General features: G+C 39.9%; 2 protein-coding genes across 8 annotated transcripts in view; one reads left to right on the plus strand and one right to left on the minus strand.

The window, feature by feature from the left end:
- Positions 1 to 9,021, minus strand: part of itchb (itchy E3 ubiquitin protein ligase b) — a 29,967-nt gene extending 20,946 nt beyond the window's left edge. For 2 of the 4 annotated variants that reach the window (XM_031286338.2, XM_031286337.2), the window contains exons 1-4: positions 8,852 to 9,021; positions 4,894 to 4,985; positions 3,126 to 3,267; positions 760 to 884 (exon numbers count right to left, since the gene is read on the minus strand). In XM_031286338.2, coding sequence (XP_031142198.1) covers positions 760 to 884; positions 3,126 to 3,267; positions 4,894 to 4,963 — 337 coding nt within the window. In that variant the 5' untranslated portion in view covers positions 4,964 to 4,985; positions 8,852 to 9,021. Of the gene's footprint in view, positions 1 to 759; positions 885 to 3,125; positions 3,268 to 4,893; positions 4,986 to 8,259; positions 8,380 to 8,851 lie in introns of those variants that run through there. The other 2 variants (XM_036008066.1, XM_036008067.1) reach the window with 2 other exon arrangements.
- A 2,470-nt stretch (positions 9,022 to 11,491) lies between these two features.
- Positions 11,492 to 16,000, plus strand: part of calcrl2 (calcitonin receptor-like 2) — a 32,352-nt gene continuing 27,843 nt past the window's right edge. For 3 of the 4 annotated variants that reach the window (XM_036008212.1, XM_036008211.1, XM_031286596.2), the window contains exon 1: positions 11,492 to 11,728. The gene's annotated coding sequence lies outside the window, so the exon portion shown is untranslated. The remainder of the gene's footprint in view (positions 11,729 to 16,000) is intronic. The other variant, XM_031286597.2, reaches the window with a different exon arrangement.

The raw sequence follows: 16,000 nt of genomic DNA on the forward strand, positions 1-16,000 counted from the left end.
CTGGCAGTTGCGACGGCAGTTTGAAATAAATGAAAAAATAAGTGGCAATAAGGTAGCTGGTCCTTTCCTTTCAAGAGGAAAACCACGGAAACCCCCTTACAGCGTCACATGGCATTCCAGCTCTGAGCACTAATCTACCTACACCATTTCATCATGACACATGATGTCTTTGTACACACTGCAGGCCTCTGAGATCAAACAGAGGTTGGCCTTGTACCATTAATCTTAGTTTAGTTTGAAGTGGAGAAGAGTCAACATGGGTTTGGTTAGTCTTAACAACTGTATACGTCCTCCGGACAAAGATTGTTAGTTGAAACTGGCCCGCACTCATCCAGGAGGATTTAAAATAAAAATGCATTTCTAAAACGATGCTTGTATAATGATGACCCAGGTTGAAAATGTATCTCAATAGCAGTTTGTGGTGCTGTTTATTCATGAAATATGTACACATATTTGTACACTGGAAATGAATCGTCTACCCACATTGCAGACTGCAGGTAACCAAATATTTCTGAAATAGTTTTTGAATGAATTTCATCTGGGACCACTGTGTGCCTTATTACACATCTCTAAACATACAGTAACACAGAGTGTGTATGTTAATGAAATGTTAAGGAGTGTTTTCCAGCACAGATGCACACACATACAGGACATCCTGAGGAAGTTTGCTCATATTTTTGTGAAAGAAAACAGTGAAGACAATAGTACGGAGTGGGCCAGAAAGGAAAAAAAGAACATGTGTGTGTGCCATACGCTCACTTGTCATGTCGTTAGACTTGAGCGTGTCACTGACGTCCAGCGTGGCCATGCCTAGCAACACGTCTGACTTCAGGGTCTGGTGGCTCCAGACGCGAAACACCAGTTTGCTGAATGGAGTCACAATCCTGTTGATACAAACAATTCAGTTGATACGTGCAAGGTATTGATACTTTTGAAAGACAGATGTCCACTAAGGATCTGATAACAGAAAGCCCTCCAGGGTCTTACAATCAGAATCAGTTTCAAGCTCAGTGGGCTTTCAGTGAGCACAATTTCCTTTTTTATCTGGTATTCTCTTAATAACAATTTACAAAACGTAAACAAAAAAGGTATTAGCTCGATATCACGACTCCCACCACCATCCAAATGTATAAGCATTTTTGTTTAAATGATATTGTGAAACAAAGCGGTACTACTGATAGCAACAAGGATAAACAATGAACTTCGGCAGGTTTTGTCTAACGTAGCAATCATTTTAGTGGGTGACACACCACAGGTTCTTTTTGCAGGCAAAAAAAGTGAAAGCAGCTGGTAGTTTGTAATCCATCAGCCACCGTGGCTGTGTGAGCAGCAAAAGTCTTTGTCCTGTCATGAAAGCAACCCGCAGACAATAAAGTTCAGAAGCTATTCAGGGACAACAAGTGTCTTTAACCATCACTATGGCCGTTGTTTAGCTAACACCCAGGAAAAAAAACAAACATTTGTGGACATATGGGCTCAGGTTCGATTATATCCCATAGTAAACGCTCGTTACATAATAACTAGGCCCCCATGGGTTCAAGAGAAACTGTAGAACTCTATATTAAGAAGGTCACTGTGCACAGCAGACGATCCTGTATAAGCTAAAGTGAAGAGGACATCTGATGTGTTAATATGTTGGACTGCAGGAAGTCACATTGTGCCAGTGCACTGAATGTACAGTAAACATTTAGAAACAGGATTCCTGTAAATGAACCGGACACACTCTCACCACTGTGTGTCATTTTCTTTTTAAGTGCCAATCACTTGGAGATAGTATATATTTTTTTACACACACACACGTTTGTTTCACTATCTTTGTGGGGACCTGTCATTGACATAATGCATTCCATAGCCCCTTACCCTAACCATCACAACTAAATGCCTAACCTTAACCCTTACCCTCACCATAACCTAATTCTAACCCTACAACCAAGTCTTAACCCTCAAACAGCCCTTTAACCTTGTGGGGTCCAGCATTTTGGGCCCCACAAGGCTGTGCAGACCCCACAAGTGTACTGTATTCCCCGGTTTTTGGACCACCCCCCCCCCCCCACCCCCCACCCCCACCCCCACACACACACACACACACACACACACACACACACACACACACACACACACACACACACACACACACACACACACACACACACACACACGGTGACTCATTTAAGCTGCAGGCAAAACATCTGGCTCAAGATTGTTACACCAGCAATTTTATACAATTATAAGGAAGTCTATTTTGTATGCTTTGGAGAAACTTCTCAAGGTCTGCACAGTTTTCTTAGGAAATGATGATGTGCGATGCCATTTCAAGATAGGCTTCTTCCTTAAAGCCAAACCCCAACTAACTACACTGGTTTCATTAATCCCTTAATTCAAACTCTGTGGAATATTAGCAATCTCATGAACAGACACCATGGTTTATTACGCCAAGACCATCAACAGACTTGTTCAAGTGTTTAGTAGATTTCGGCTGAACTGTACCTCACCCAGTTGCACAGATATTGATTGGCACAGTATGTGTTTCCTTTACAAGCTTCTCAACAAATCTGAAGTACTACAACATTCTGCTATTACTGATAATACTTTAACTACTTGTCCTCAAAAACCTCCAATATGTCTTGTACTGTATCAATAATGGCTAGTCACCAAAGGATAGTAGTTATTAACAAAAACAAAACAAAAAAGTGCTAAGTGCTGCTTGTTCCTTTCAAACACTTAACTTCAATGTGTGCTCACATAAAAACTGTGCTGGAGACAAACCTGAAAAAATACCCTTTTGTAAATAATAGGGTTGTTTTGAGCAGCCTGGAATAGCAGACTGGTAACATTTAACACATGTGGGCGAATAATAATAAGGGTAAGATGTCTATCAAAGATAAATAAATTTCCCCCAAGATGTTTTCTGTGAACAATCAAACATTCACTCTGTGTCCTATGTCTATATGTTAAATTCCAGCACAACAGACCGAACATTTGCATTTTAAATACTATTTGAACACAGGTCTGGCTGGAGTAAAAACTATCTTATGAGTAGCAACAGAACAATAAAGTTCTGATCATCAGAAATATGTGATCACATGTCATATGGGGCTGGTAATCCTGGCAAGACTTTGACTCACACAGTGAGCGGCTGCTTCCATTTGGGGTTGTGGGTGTTGTTGCATTTCTCTGTTTTCTTGGACTGGCCGTCGACTGTCACTTCCACATAAGGACTGGGACCAAACCAGTTTTTCTTGTTCTCTTTTAGTTTTGCTGATAGCACTGAAACAGGGAGACAGGGAGAAGGAACCGTGCAGTGGACAGACAGTCAGACAGCAGTGTTGGTGCAGAAAGAAAGAGAAAAGGGAAAACAATAATTCAGGAACAGCGCACACTTTTAAATAAAAAGCAGAACAGGGGATCATGACGGCAATGAAATCTGGATTTTACCAGTGCAACATTTTTTTTAGCTGGTGAGGCAGTGTCAGTGACTATATCAAGAGGTCACTTGGGCAATGCAGTGATGGACAAACACCACCACACAATTAAAACGCACAAGGCAGAAAGGCAAAGTTTAGGTTCTCACAATAGGCCGTAGTCACAGCAGACATTTTGACTTGTCATAGTAGGAAAAGCACAGGTGTTACTGATAATGTCAACGATGGCTCTGTCATATTTAGGTGTCCCAGTAAGCCATGACAGTGTGAAAGTGAGCCAGCATGCACAATAGCAGGACCCTGTAATTGAAGCAGCTAAATAGAATTCAGCCATCATCAATTGTTTTATTAACCCTTGTGTTGTCTTCCTGTCGACCATGAAGTTGTTGTTCTTCGCAGTCAATATTGAAAATGTTTTTTGAAAAAAACTCTTTCCCTGCTGTTTTTGTCGCTTTCTTCGATGCTTTTGTAAACGTTTTTGTGACTTTTTTTCAGCGCTTTTTAAAATTGTATCCATGGTCAATAAACCTAATGAACATGACATTATACCTACATTTTTAATAAATAAAAAAGCAGAAACTATGAATTATTTTGAGTAATTGTTAAGATCAGAGGATGTTGAGTGAATCACAGACTGTTTGTATCAAAATTTGTCAAAGTCAGGATGCTGTTTTGAAACCATTTAAAAAATTTTTTCAAATGCTATGAAATTGTAGCCTGACAAGCCAGACCCACATCAAGATGTTGGGTCTGGGAACTCACCATTGGCAGGGCTCAATCCGAGGGGCGGGATAAACGGTTGTCTTTCAAATTCCCTCTGCACTCATAGCAAACCAGAGCAACGCCAGTTGATAGATTAAACTTTTGCCGTATCCGGTCGGCAAAACTCCGAACACATCTTCCTTTTTTAAGAATGACTTCAGTGCTTAACTCCAAGTCTTCCAGAGTCGCGGCCGAAGTCGAAAGACCGCTGTTCGCCAGCAGCAGCAGCCATCTTCTTTGTTTTCAGGTAGCAGGGAATTCACGCGGAACCGTCGCAACTCTGCCGTCCTTATCTTAAGCCCGCCCACCAACTCTATACACAATGTGATTGGCCTGACCAGAATTAGTTTTTTCCAGCTCGCAAGCCAACGAAAGGTTGGTAGACTGACCCTGGCTGCAAATTATATTTGCTGCCGCTAGGGTGCGTCTAGATTTCTAGGCTAATGAAATTGAATAAAACACCTAGAATGCAAAATAATTATTGATTTTTACCTGCAAAGAACGTACATCCATGTTGTTTTTGGGGCAATTTGGTTGAAAGAAACCTATATCTCTGATATATAAAGAAAACTTTGAAAAAGTTGAGGACAACACAAGGGTTTACATCTGTGCTTTTCCTTGAAGAAGAAAGAAAAAAATACATACAAGAAATAAAATTTGAAAACATTATTTTTAACCTGGACCTCTGTTCCTTTTGACAAAGACTTACCAATGATTTGTAGCTGTGCCTTCATAGGTAAACCGTTGGAAGTGCTTGACTTGGTGACTCCACTTGCCATGACATAGGGCTGGGGTGAAGGCCTGCAGCATAGACAGCACATCATTAGGGTGGTGACAAGTCACTTCCACACTGCTGCAAATTTGCAGCGTACAGATGAGATCATTTACATCAAGTATATTAAGACGAAAATGTGAAACACTTACTAGGGCTGCACAATATCTCGTTTTTTTTTTGTTTGTTTTTTTAATCGTCATCGCAATATAAACTGGGGCAATAAACACATCGCGAAATGCTGCGACACATCGCGAAAGACACTCAGATGTTTTGTGTCAATTGAAAAAAAAAAAAATCTGTAGAAAACTACACTTTAACATGTAACTGTTTTTTTTTTGTGGTGCCTTTTATATTCTATTCAATTTTATATTTGTTCAATAAAAGAATGTTGGGAATAAAGTAAATATATTACATATTGGACCTTTAAGTATTATTATCAAGTATGGTTTAACATTCAGACACATAATGACTGCATAACAATCAGTCAGTCACCATTAGAGACTGGCAATGTAGACTTTCAGAAAAGAGGCATACAGCAAATTACTGTTCCCAATATGAATAACACACAATTATGGTATCCTTGAGACCTCTAAATTACCTCGTGTGCACATCCCATACTGTTAGGTGCACTTGTTTTTGCCTGTATTCATGTCATTTTCTGCTTGAACCATGAACCAATGTTGAGCCATAAAGTCAAACGTAGCTCACCGAGCCTCCATAGTACACCATGTAGCCCTCAGCTACTTGAAATACTACTAATATTGTATTTTTGATGACATCTGATTTTCCCTTCGAAGTCCCTTTTTGGACAGAAGTGCCTGCGGAAGAAATGTAATATAACGTAATGTAATAACACTCATCTGGAGCATCAAACTTAATAGATGGGGAGGCAACATTTATAAACTGGCTTCCTGGAATCCATCCTCAACACTCAAAACAGTATTATCAACTGTTGTTGACATTTGCATTCAATACAGTAATAAGGACAGACTGACTGTGAACTCAAAATATATAAGTAATGTGTAGTCAAACAAGCCTGCCACTCTCTTGGAGTCAAATTGTTGCACCATCATGGAAAGTAATAAAAGGAGACAAAGGTCAAGTCTGCAGTCCGTGAAATACTGCCTGCATTAACCAGACTTAACCAGACCAGAATACTGCCTGTGCCTATGCTCCTGCTCTGTCTATGCTTTTGAGGGCCAAATACACCGGACTGCAACCTGAGCCACAAAAGTGTACAACTGAATGCATAAAGATTACCTAGATGCCGTTCTGAACAAAGATTTACTTTATACTGCAACTTGAATTTCTACACATCCATCCACGGTTATCTAGGTATACCAGGTTACCACAGCGGGCTACCATTTCCCCTCAAACCCTGTCGTGTACTTCTACTTCAGTTACTGATTTCCTACATTTCCCAGCCTTTTAGCAACACACTTTCAAAAAGGACCACGAATTAGCTGCTATGGTGTTCTAACCAAATCCTTGCTAAACAGTGAGAAAAACATACATTTGTGGAGGCTTCACTTATTCACTGCTCAATGCTGAAGATGAAACTTAAGGAGAAATGTGTATCTGTGCCTCTTCTGGGATGGATTGTGCCAGTGCTCTTGAAAGAAGCCTTAAAAGGAACTGACACCAACACTTAATGTTTATGCGTTCAGTTTTAGATCACTTTTGTTTTTGTTTTTCACAAAATCCACTGTAGCTGTAATGGAACTATTATTACAAGACACAGACAACAAGGTTACTTGGTTTTGGGGATAATAGTGCCTTTAAAAATAGTGAAGACCAGTCAGAGAATGTTTGCTCGACAGTAAACAGATATGAACTCCTGCTAAGCTGCACCACTGACAAATGTGTCAAAGAGAAAGAGAAAAAACGGGAAACAATGGCACAGGAATTAGGTCCTGTAATCTTTCCTACATCCTGGTCTGTGCGTCACTGAATAATGCATGTTCCTCAGTCTGTCTCGTCCAGTATGCACATGGCAGAGCAGAAGAAAGTCAGGAGCTCCTGGGTAAACTTTCACTTTGCCTACTGCTTTAGGCTCTGTCAATAATTCATTGCAATTGCTGACTTTGCAGCCTTGTGAGCAGGCAGACTGCTTTTGGTAGATGAGGGTAATAATTCGCTGAATATTAAACTCTACAATGGCTTGCCTTGACTTGGATTTTTTTAAACCAGCTAAATAGCATCATCCACAGGCCAGTTAATTATGTTTGGGGAGTCTGTGACGCATTATAAATTGAATTTGAGCTCAAATTGCACCATTTCCTTGGTTATAAAGCTCAAAGTAGGGTCTCTTATAGGGTTTTGTGCACTTGAACAGCCCACTTTGAACAATATCACCTGAACTCCTCTAAAAGATCAGAAGCCGCTCTAAAACTTGTCTAGGCTACAATTCTCAAGACACTTAGCTCCTCCGACTGGTTAACTCAAACTGTTACACCATGACTACGCACACAAAACAGTGGTGCATATTTCCAAAACATGCCTTCATGATGACCCACTTTATCATACGATAAAGAGACAAACAGGTTCTTCTGTTATAATGCTTCAAGGAAACTCAGGAGTTTCGGGTCTATTTGATATTCTTCACCGTCCATACTTAGACCAGTAACAGATTGCCATCTTTGATTTTTCAACCGAGGTAATTCATGGGTTTTTTTGTTTTGTTCTGAAGTACACCACGATAGCATATAAAAACCTGATGTGATCACAAACAAGGTCTCAGATGGAAATCGAACATGACTTATGTCATTCAGGTCAGGAGATGTTGGAGATATTGTGATGATTATTTATAGTGAAAACATTTCCCATAACACCAGAGCCCCAGCCCAAGAAAACACACAGGAGGCAGCCTTCCTGTTTGGTCACCAGATGACTAAACATTCCATACTGCCTGTTAAAAAAAACCAGTGGCAGAGGACACAAATCAACACAACCAACCTTGCCAAGTTGCTGACGCCTAATAACCATGACAATAAAATCATTGTTTCTTTCCTTATTTGCTTTATTTGTTTTCCCCCACATAACTAGAATTATCCAAGGATATGAAACTCTGCAGTCAGAACTGGTGCTGTAGGGAGACACTGTTAAACTTCAATAATGAAGTTGAACTTCAAGGTTTATCTTCAATAATTAAGTTTATTAAGCAGTTTTGCTTAGCAGCTTGATGTAGCTATCGAATGTCACATATGTCGTACTGAGTGGCTCCTAACATTTTCTTAAAGTCTCGGATTTTGTGTACAAAGCATGTCATTTTACTGAAGAGCCCAGCCAGACCACACTAACGTTAACGTTGCCAGATATTAAATTGAGTTTGGCGTACTGTTCTCGCCATGTGAAGACACGTAATTTAGCTAAGTGAAAACAACTCCAAATCCAATTCCTTTAATTCAAACTGTAGCTACTAGTAACCAGCATGTAGCTATGTCAATAACTGACAACGGCCACCTATTTGTAATCATTATCCCTCTACATATTGCCTTTTTGGTACGCTAAACTATGCTGGTAGAAATGACATAACTTAACGTTAATCCAACTAGGAATAACGTTAGATAACGAGCTAACGCTAACTCAAGTTAACGTTAGCCGTACAGTGAGGAACAGTATGTCCTGGTTAGCTATTAGACTGCACTGACGCTAAACAGTGTGAATATTTACAATGGCGGTGTGGTCACAGGAGTTGCTGAGTAGCTAGCTACATGTTGAATGTCAACTGGTCACCAGTTCTGACAGCCTGCTGCCATGTCAGCCTGGCTAACTGCTAGCCTACTAGCTCGTGTCACCATCATGGCTGGCTGGTAATCCCAAAGTCCAACGGCTATAAAAAACAACAACCAAATACGACCGGTGAGAGATCTAGTAATTTGTAATCACTTACCCAGATCGGAAGAGAGGCTGTAAAAACCAAACTGGTAACGCTGCAGTGAACCCCCTGTCCTAGCTGTGAAGGATGTTGGGTTTCAGTCGGGGCTTCACTTCAAGGAAGAGGAAACTTCCACCATCTTCGTAAGATCATGTCACGTGATCGAAACAAGGTGGGGCGCACGCTTCTCCCCTTTGCGCTGTGATTGGACCAGAGTTGGAGCAGGATGGACCAATGGGCGGTCAGTAAACATGCTGATGCATTTAGGGTCCTTGTTGGCAACATGGACCTTAAATGCAACAAGTTGTTGCAACATTTTTTTCTCAGTCTATGGTTGAAACTAATTTTTCTTTTTTCGTTTGTTGCAACCAAGAACCAGAAAACGGAATGGATTAGGCATCAAATTTATTTTTCAAGTGTCATTGAAGTATTTTTCGTTGCAGTGTTAAAGTGAACGAAATAAAATGCAGCATTAGCGTGAGCATGTGTGATGGTCTAAAGCAGACAAAAAACAAAATAAATAATGTATGGATAGATTCAAACATTGGTTTAATGAGACACGCAAGGATATGGATATTCTAACGAACAACTTTCTTCAAACTTCTCACAGAATGGAATGTAACATTATTCACAACAATCTTAAAATGTGCACTGCATCAATGCACTCTTGTTTATTGTAGAGTATGCACAGCCCATGGTCTTTTGAAGTGCAAATGCATTCTTACCGATTTACAAAGTAACACAAAAGTCACAACTTTTCCTCTCGGGTTACATCTGTGTTATCTGATACATTCCTGCTGCCCACTGGTAAGACGCTTCCCGGCAGCACATTAAACCTGTAGTAGCCTATCATTTAGTAATATCAGACTCCTCAATTGACATGAATCGTATTGAACTTACTATTACATAATGTTAATTGAATTCAACATTCCCGATATGTTCTCCTGTTTTTAGATTTGTCCAGATTTACTGTGTCGTTAGACACTAACGGTCCAACTAATAACAGCAGATGGCATTGTTGTACTTCACAGCAACTGCTGCTGCAGATCATAGTGTAAATCAATCATTTTTTTTTCTCTTCAATCGGGACATTGAGCGCTTACTATTTAATCTAATGATTATACATTTTCTCTGTTTGTTTTATAATTTATAAAATATTATATCACACTACAATTAACTGAAAAAGCAGTGTTTTGCTGTGATGAAAGAAGGGATATCATTTTGTTTTGTTTTGCTTTTTGTTGGAACGTATAGTGGCTGTTTTTTCATGTTTTATTATTACTAGCCTATTATTATTATTATTATTATTATTATTATTATTATTATTATTATTATTATTATCATTATTATTATCATTATTATTATTATTAATAATAATAATAATATTTACGTCCTAGGCTATATAGTTTATGTATAGGACACAGTATATGTGACACAGCTAGGATCTTTCAAAATGTCTTGATTAAGATATTTTTCCGTTATGGAGTTGAATAAAACAAATTCAGCACATATCTGTCTAACCTCTGATATGTTGTCTGTACCAGCTGTTTTTTGAAACGACTGCGCTCAAGTGTCAAAATATTATAACGGAGGAGAGCACGATCATACCGGAAGTTGTTCTTTACCTTCAGAATAAAGGCTTCGAATTTGTCACTCGAGCTCGAGATATAGATACACTTATATCATCATTCCATTAGCCCACATCACCTATGTTCTGTCTTGCCTTCAACAAATGATCATAAATCCAATTCATGCTGCTGTCCATGTCCCCCTCCCCCCTGGACAGCTACAGAACCCGCCTCACCCGCAATGCAACTAGCATTGTGGGTGACCCCAGCCCCCACTCACACAGCCCTCCTGCCATCTATGAGAAGGTACCGGAGCCTCCCGGCCTGTTCCACCAGACAGTTTCATTCCCCAGGCTGTCAGGAAGCTTAACACCCTCCCCTCCACCCCCACTCCCCTCTGCCCCCCAAGACCTCTGGTCTCTGAACCCCCCATCAGAAACAGCACCAGCCACTTTATAAAATAAAATAAAAAACTCTCAGGAACACTTTTTCACTTTTATTTAATATTTCTCCTTTATATTGCACATGTTCAATTTCTTTAGTTTTCTATGCTGTTTGGTTTTGCCTTATACTTTTGCACTATTTTGAATTTATTTATTGTATTGTATCTTTTTGATCTTATTTATTGTATATATTCATTTTCTTGTATCCTTATACCTGTTGTAGGCTACCTGTACTTTTTGCACCGTGGGTCTGAAAGAAACGTATTTTCGATTACTCTGTATGTCTGGCACATATTGCAGAAATTGACAATGAAGTTGACTTGACTTGAATTGACTTGATGTAGGTCTGCATCAGAATGATGTGAAAATCATCGTTAGCCATCAAGTTACTATACAGTTCCTGTTTTTCTGGCTTCCTTAGTGTCTGAAAAGGCTTCTGGCTATTGTAAATACTTTGAATTAGACTATTGGCGTGAATATATATTTATGAAAAATGCATCTGCAGTGTGATAGATATGATCTGACTAAAGTAGAAAATACTTTTCTATCGGTCACTCTAACTGTGTTACTAAAGCTGAATTTGTGTGCTCAATAATGACTTTCAGAACAGTACTTTAAAGTCATGGAATGTAATTGTAAACTAGTACCTAAACTTCACTTTGATTCTTTTTCTTTTGACGTTTCCCAGTTAGTGTTTTATTTTGAAAGTAATAACAGGATTTTATGTATTTGCTACTGTGCCTAGCTTGACTGCCGTAGCTGGGTGGTCGAGGTTTGTCAGTGTTGTCAGAAAGGCAGCATGAGACCCTTCTTTGCTCAGACCATGCAAGCATTGGAATATTTCAAGGCAAAGACAGTTTGACAGCTCACTCAAAGAAAAGGTAAGCATCAAGTCTCTCCCGTTCACTCAAAAGCCAGGCTGCCAGATAAAGAAACAGTCCAGGCGTCACTTAATGCAGTGGTTTTATGAGGCTTCACTTGAATGTGGTCGTGTAAAATGTGTCCAAACAAGTCAGGATGTGATGTTTTACCCTCTTGAAAAAGAACTATGGCTTTGCAATAGTCATTTATAATAATGATTCTCAATAAATGAATACTAATATTAAACAACTTAACTTTTATATAACAAGCAAAGTTAAGTGACTTTAGGAACATTGTGGGGATTGTAAAGTGTAAGTATAGAAAAAAGTGCAATACAACAAACAAAGTACATTAAGATATCTATACATTCTGAATTTAAAATAATAGATAGAATGTTAGTTCCCATAAGGAACTTGTAGGAATATTATATGAATGTGTTTATTATCAAAGACCAAATTAAGGTCACAATAAGATTTTAACTTTTATTATTGTGGAAGACAACAACAAAATGAAATTGCCATGGCACTCCCTGATATAAAAAACAATATAAAATATTAAAAACAATATAAATGGAAGTCAAAATAGAGCAGTACTCAATGTGCAAATAAACAATAGCAGCATAAAAGCGTAAGAAAGGGATATAAACATGTATGGGCAAAAGTGTAAGAAAAGACCCATTGACTGCCACAGACACTAGACGTTATAGTAATATTAAAGGAATGTAACTGTGTTTTTTTTCTGTACAGGGTCGTAAAGTATATCATTGAGGATGAATGCAGGTTGAAGGAAGGTCACACCCTGAGTTGGCTTGTTGCCTGCTTCTACAGTTGCAATTCTAAGTACTATATGAATAGAAATAGAATAGAGTTGAATACAGTGTTGCTGTGATTATCTCCACTAATATGAAACACAACATGTGGCCTATGAGCAGGGTTCAAAATTAACTTTTTCGTCCATCAGCCAAATAGCTATTGAATGTTCAAATTTTACCAGCCACTCAATAGATTACCATTGTTTTTTGGCAAATCTACCAGCCACTGGTAAATTGTGCTAATTGTGTACCCTGCATATACGTCCTTGATCAACATACATTGAGTCAACACAGTTAAAAGGGAATTATGCGACAGTAAAGATGGGCAATATTGCAGTGATTTGGTTATTTACTGGAAGCTGGTAGAGTTTCCTGTCATTAGCAGAGCTCTGAGACTCAATCAAGCTATAATTCATTTTTTTCAATTCAGTTTTATTTATAGTATCAAATCATAAGAGTTATCTCGAGACACTTTACAGATAGAGTAGGTAGACAAAGATAATGTAACAGTGACTACAAATGGTAGTCGTAGTAGTTCATGTCATAGCAGGGCACTGAAGGGCGTTACAGGATGTAGTGTGGCACAGCAGAGCATGGGTGGACGTAGCAGGACACAGCCGGACACTGCAGGGCATCGCAGAACGTAGGGCCATAGTGACAGCTCCAACCAAGATCTTGGTGCCAACCTAATCCAAGGGAATTTTCTGGGCGAGAAAGAAACATAAGGACTCCGGGGAGTAAACTCCCCAGAGCTAGGTTAGTAACAAGCATTTCTGGGACAAGGATGCACACAAATGGAAACAAATGGAAAGAGAGAGGAGAGAGCAGCTCAGTGTGACACACAGGAAGGAAGGAACTTCCCCGGCAGTCTAGAATTATAACCGCTTAACTAAGAGAGACAGGTTAAGGAGAGGAGCCTGGTCGGGCTAGAACTCTCCCCAACCAATCTCCCCTGCCTCCCTCTACTCTACTCACTCCCTAACTATAAGCTTTATCAAAGAGGAGTGTTTTCAGTTTATTCTTAAATATGGTGATAGTGTCTGCCCCCCGGACCCAGGACTGGGAGCTGGTTCCACAGGAGAGGAGCCTGATAGCTGAATGCTCTGGCTCCCATCCTACTTTTAGAGACTCTAGGAACCACAAGTAGCTCTGAGCTCTGGGAGCGCAGTGCTCTAGTGGGACAATAAGGTACTAAGAGTGCTTCAAGATATGAAGGTGCTTGACCGTTTAGAGCTTTGTAGGTCAGGAGAAGAATTTTAAATTCAATCCTGGATTTTACAGGAAGCCAATGCAGAGAAGCTAATACAGGAGAAATATGATCTCTTTTCGTAGTTCTTGTCAGAACGCACGCTGCAGCATTCTGGATCAGCTGGAGAGTCTTAAGGGACTTATTTGAGCATCCTGATAGTAAGGAATTACAGTAGTCCAGCCTGGAAGTAACGAATGCATGGACTAGTTATATACACAGCAGCTTTTAAAAGCAGAAGTCATGTTAGAGTCTTTGAGCTTTTGTGTAACCTGGGTGCAGTGGTGTTGTAAATACAAATAAGTGAAACCTAAAGTTTAATGACTGAGCGTTTCAGCTTTCATTGATACCATTAAAAATTATGCACAATGAAAATGAAGCTAAAACCTATCTTACAGACTTGTGCAGTTTGATAAACTAAAAAGAACAGTGTAAATTAAACAACGGAGATAGATTCCAGTGACTGAGTATCTTTTCCATTTAACATTTAGCCCACTTCCAGATCAGCAACGTAGAGTATAACAATGTAGGTTACATGGCGATATAGATACACAAGGCTACCTTGTTGCTGCTCCCAGCAGACTGGATATGCTGACAAGTGCTTTGTTTTTTTCTCTCAGAATTTGCATTTCTCCTGGCTGATTTTAATTTAATTTTACATGCATTAGCAATCACAAGTAAACCCGACAGACTTGGGTTGCTCTCTTCGTAGAAATCATTTCATGTTGCTTGCTGTGCCTGACCCACATAGAAAAGGAGACCTGTGTACTTTATAAATTTATATGTAGTCTTGTTCAACAGATAGAGTATGTCTAAACCCTACTCTCTAATTTACAAAGACCCAACAATTACCCACAAGAAAGCATTTGGTGCAACATTGGCGAGGAAAAACTTCCATTAGCCAGAAACCTCTGACAGACCGGCATCTGTTGCTGCCGGTTTGGACACAGTAGCGGGGTGGTGCGGGGCATAGTAGGGCATAGCAGGGCGTAGCGGGGCGTTGCGGAGCGTAGTAGGGCACAGCAGGGCATTGAGCAAGACCACGGCAGCTGCCACCATTATTTAGGTGCAACCCCAACCAACCAGCCAGTGTGACACTCACTCATATTATTTTAATACCATCCTCTGCCTCATACTTGCCTCTGCAAAATAAGCAAGGCAGCTTTTATCTCACCAGCAGAGGCTATTTCCATGGTTGCTTTGTATGTTTCTATCTATAATTGGCTCCATTTCAGTGGAGTGTCTTCAGGAATACCTGCCTAGTGATGCCAAGTTGTAATCCTCAAACCCAAAACATCGATCTCAGACCTCAGATCCAAGTTGACTTTTGAATGCCTCCGAATGATTCCTCAACTCTACAGTCTGACCGCGTGTCTGTCCGTGGGAAACTTTCTCCCCACGCGGGCCCCAGTGTGTCTTTGACTGGAACAGCCTGCTCTTGCCAGGCAGCTATGAGTTTATTAATAAGTGTTTGGCAGTTACTTTGGTCCCAACCCCCAACTCAATCTCCAGCCCCCCCCCTTCATAACACAAACAAGCCAGAAAAGCCCCCCCTCCAAGTACCTGAAATAACATGTGCTTATTTTAGGCTCAGGGAAGATAACTGACACGTCAGGGTTGCATACTAATAGTGGCAGGGGTTGTAGTTAGAGTGGCAAAAATGTCCTATCATTTTGCACAATAGGAAATAAAAAGAACTCATCACATGCTTGATTGCTCTATTGTGTTTATTTTATGCAACAAAGCTATAGAAAATACTTTATGCTCCTTTAAGGGATTCAGGAACCATCTTGTTGATTACATAATTTAATTGCATCCTAATTTTTACAAAGAGCAAATGTGTGAGGGGAAGTCAGGAAAGTGCGATAAAGGTTTGCTTGTTCTCAGGGAAACTAAGGAAAGACCTCAGTGAGATGAAAAAAAGAACGAGGGTAGATGCTTTGGTGATGAACGTGGTGTCAGGCTGACCATATCAGAGAACTGTGTCAGGATGTGCTGGCTCCCACACTGATTGATAGGTGGGAGAGACTGTTGTATTGGTGCGGATCTTCTGCTGTCTGGTGGAAGAGCTCCCACAGCGATGTGGAATTAAGGAGATGTGGTTGGGATCATATCATGGTTTGACCAACGTGTCTTGGGAGCAATGCCTCTATTCTCTGTTCTGCACTCTGTTTTGCTTTTATAGCCCCAGGGACAAAAAACAAAGAAGCTCCAAGCTGGAGAGGCTATTTTTGG

The sequence above is a fragment of the Sander lucioperca genome, chromosome 12 (assembly GCF_008315115.2).
Source record: "Sander lucioperca isolate FBNREF2018 chromosome 12, SLUC_FBN_1.2, whole genome shotgun sequence".
NCBI classification, from domain to species: Eukaryota; Metazoa; Chordata; class Actinopteri; order Perciformes; family Percidae; genus Sander; species Sander lucioperca.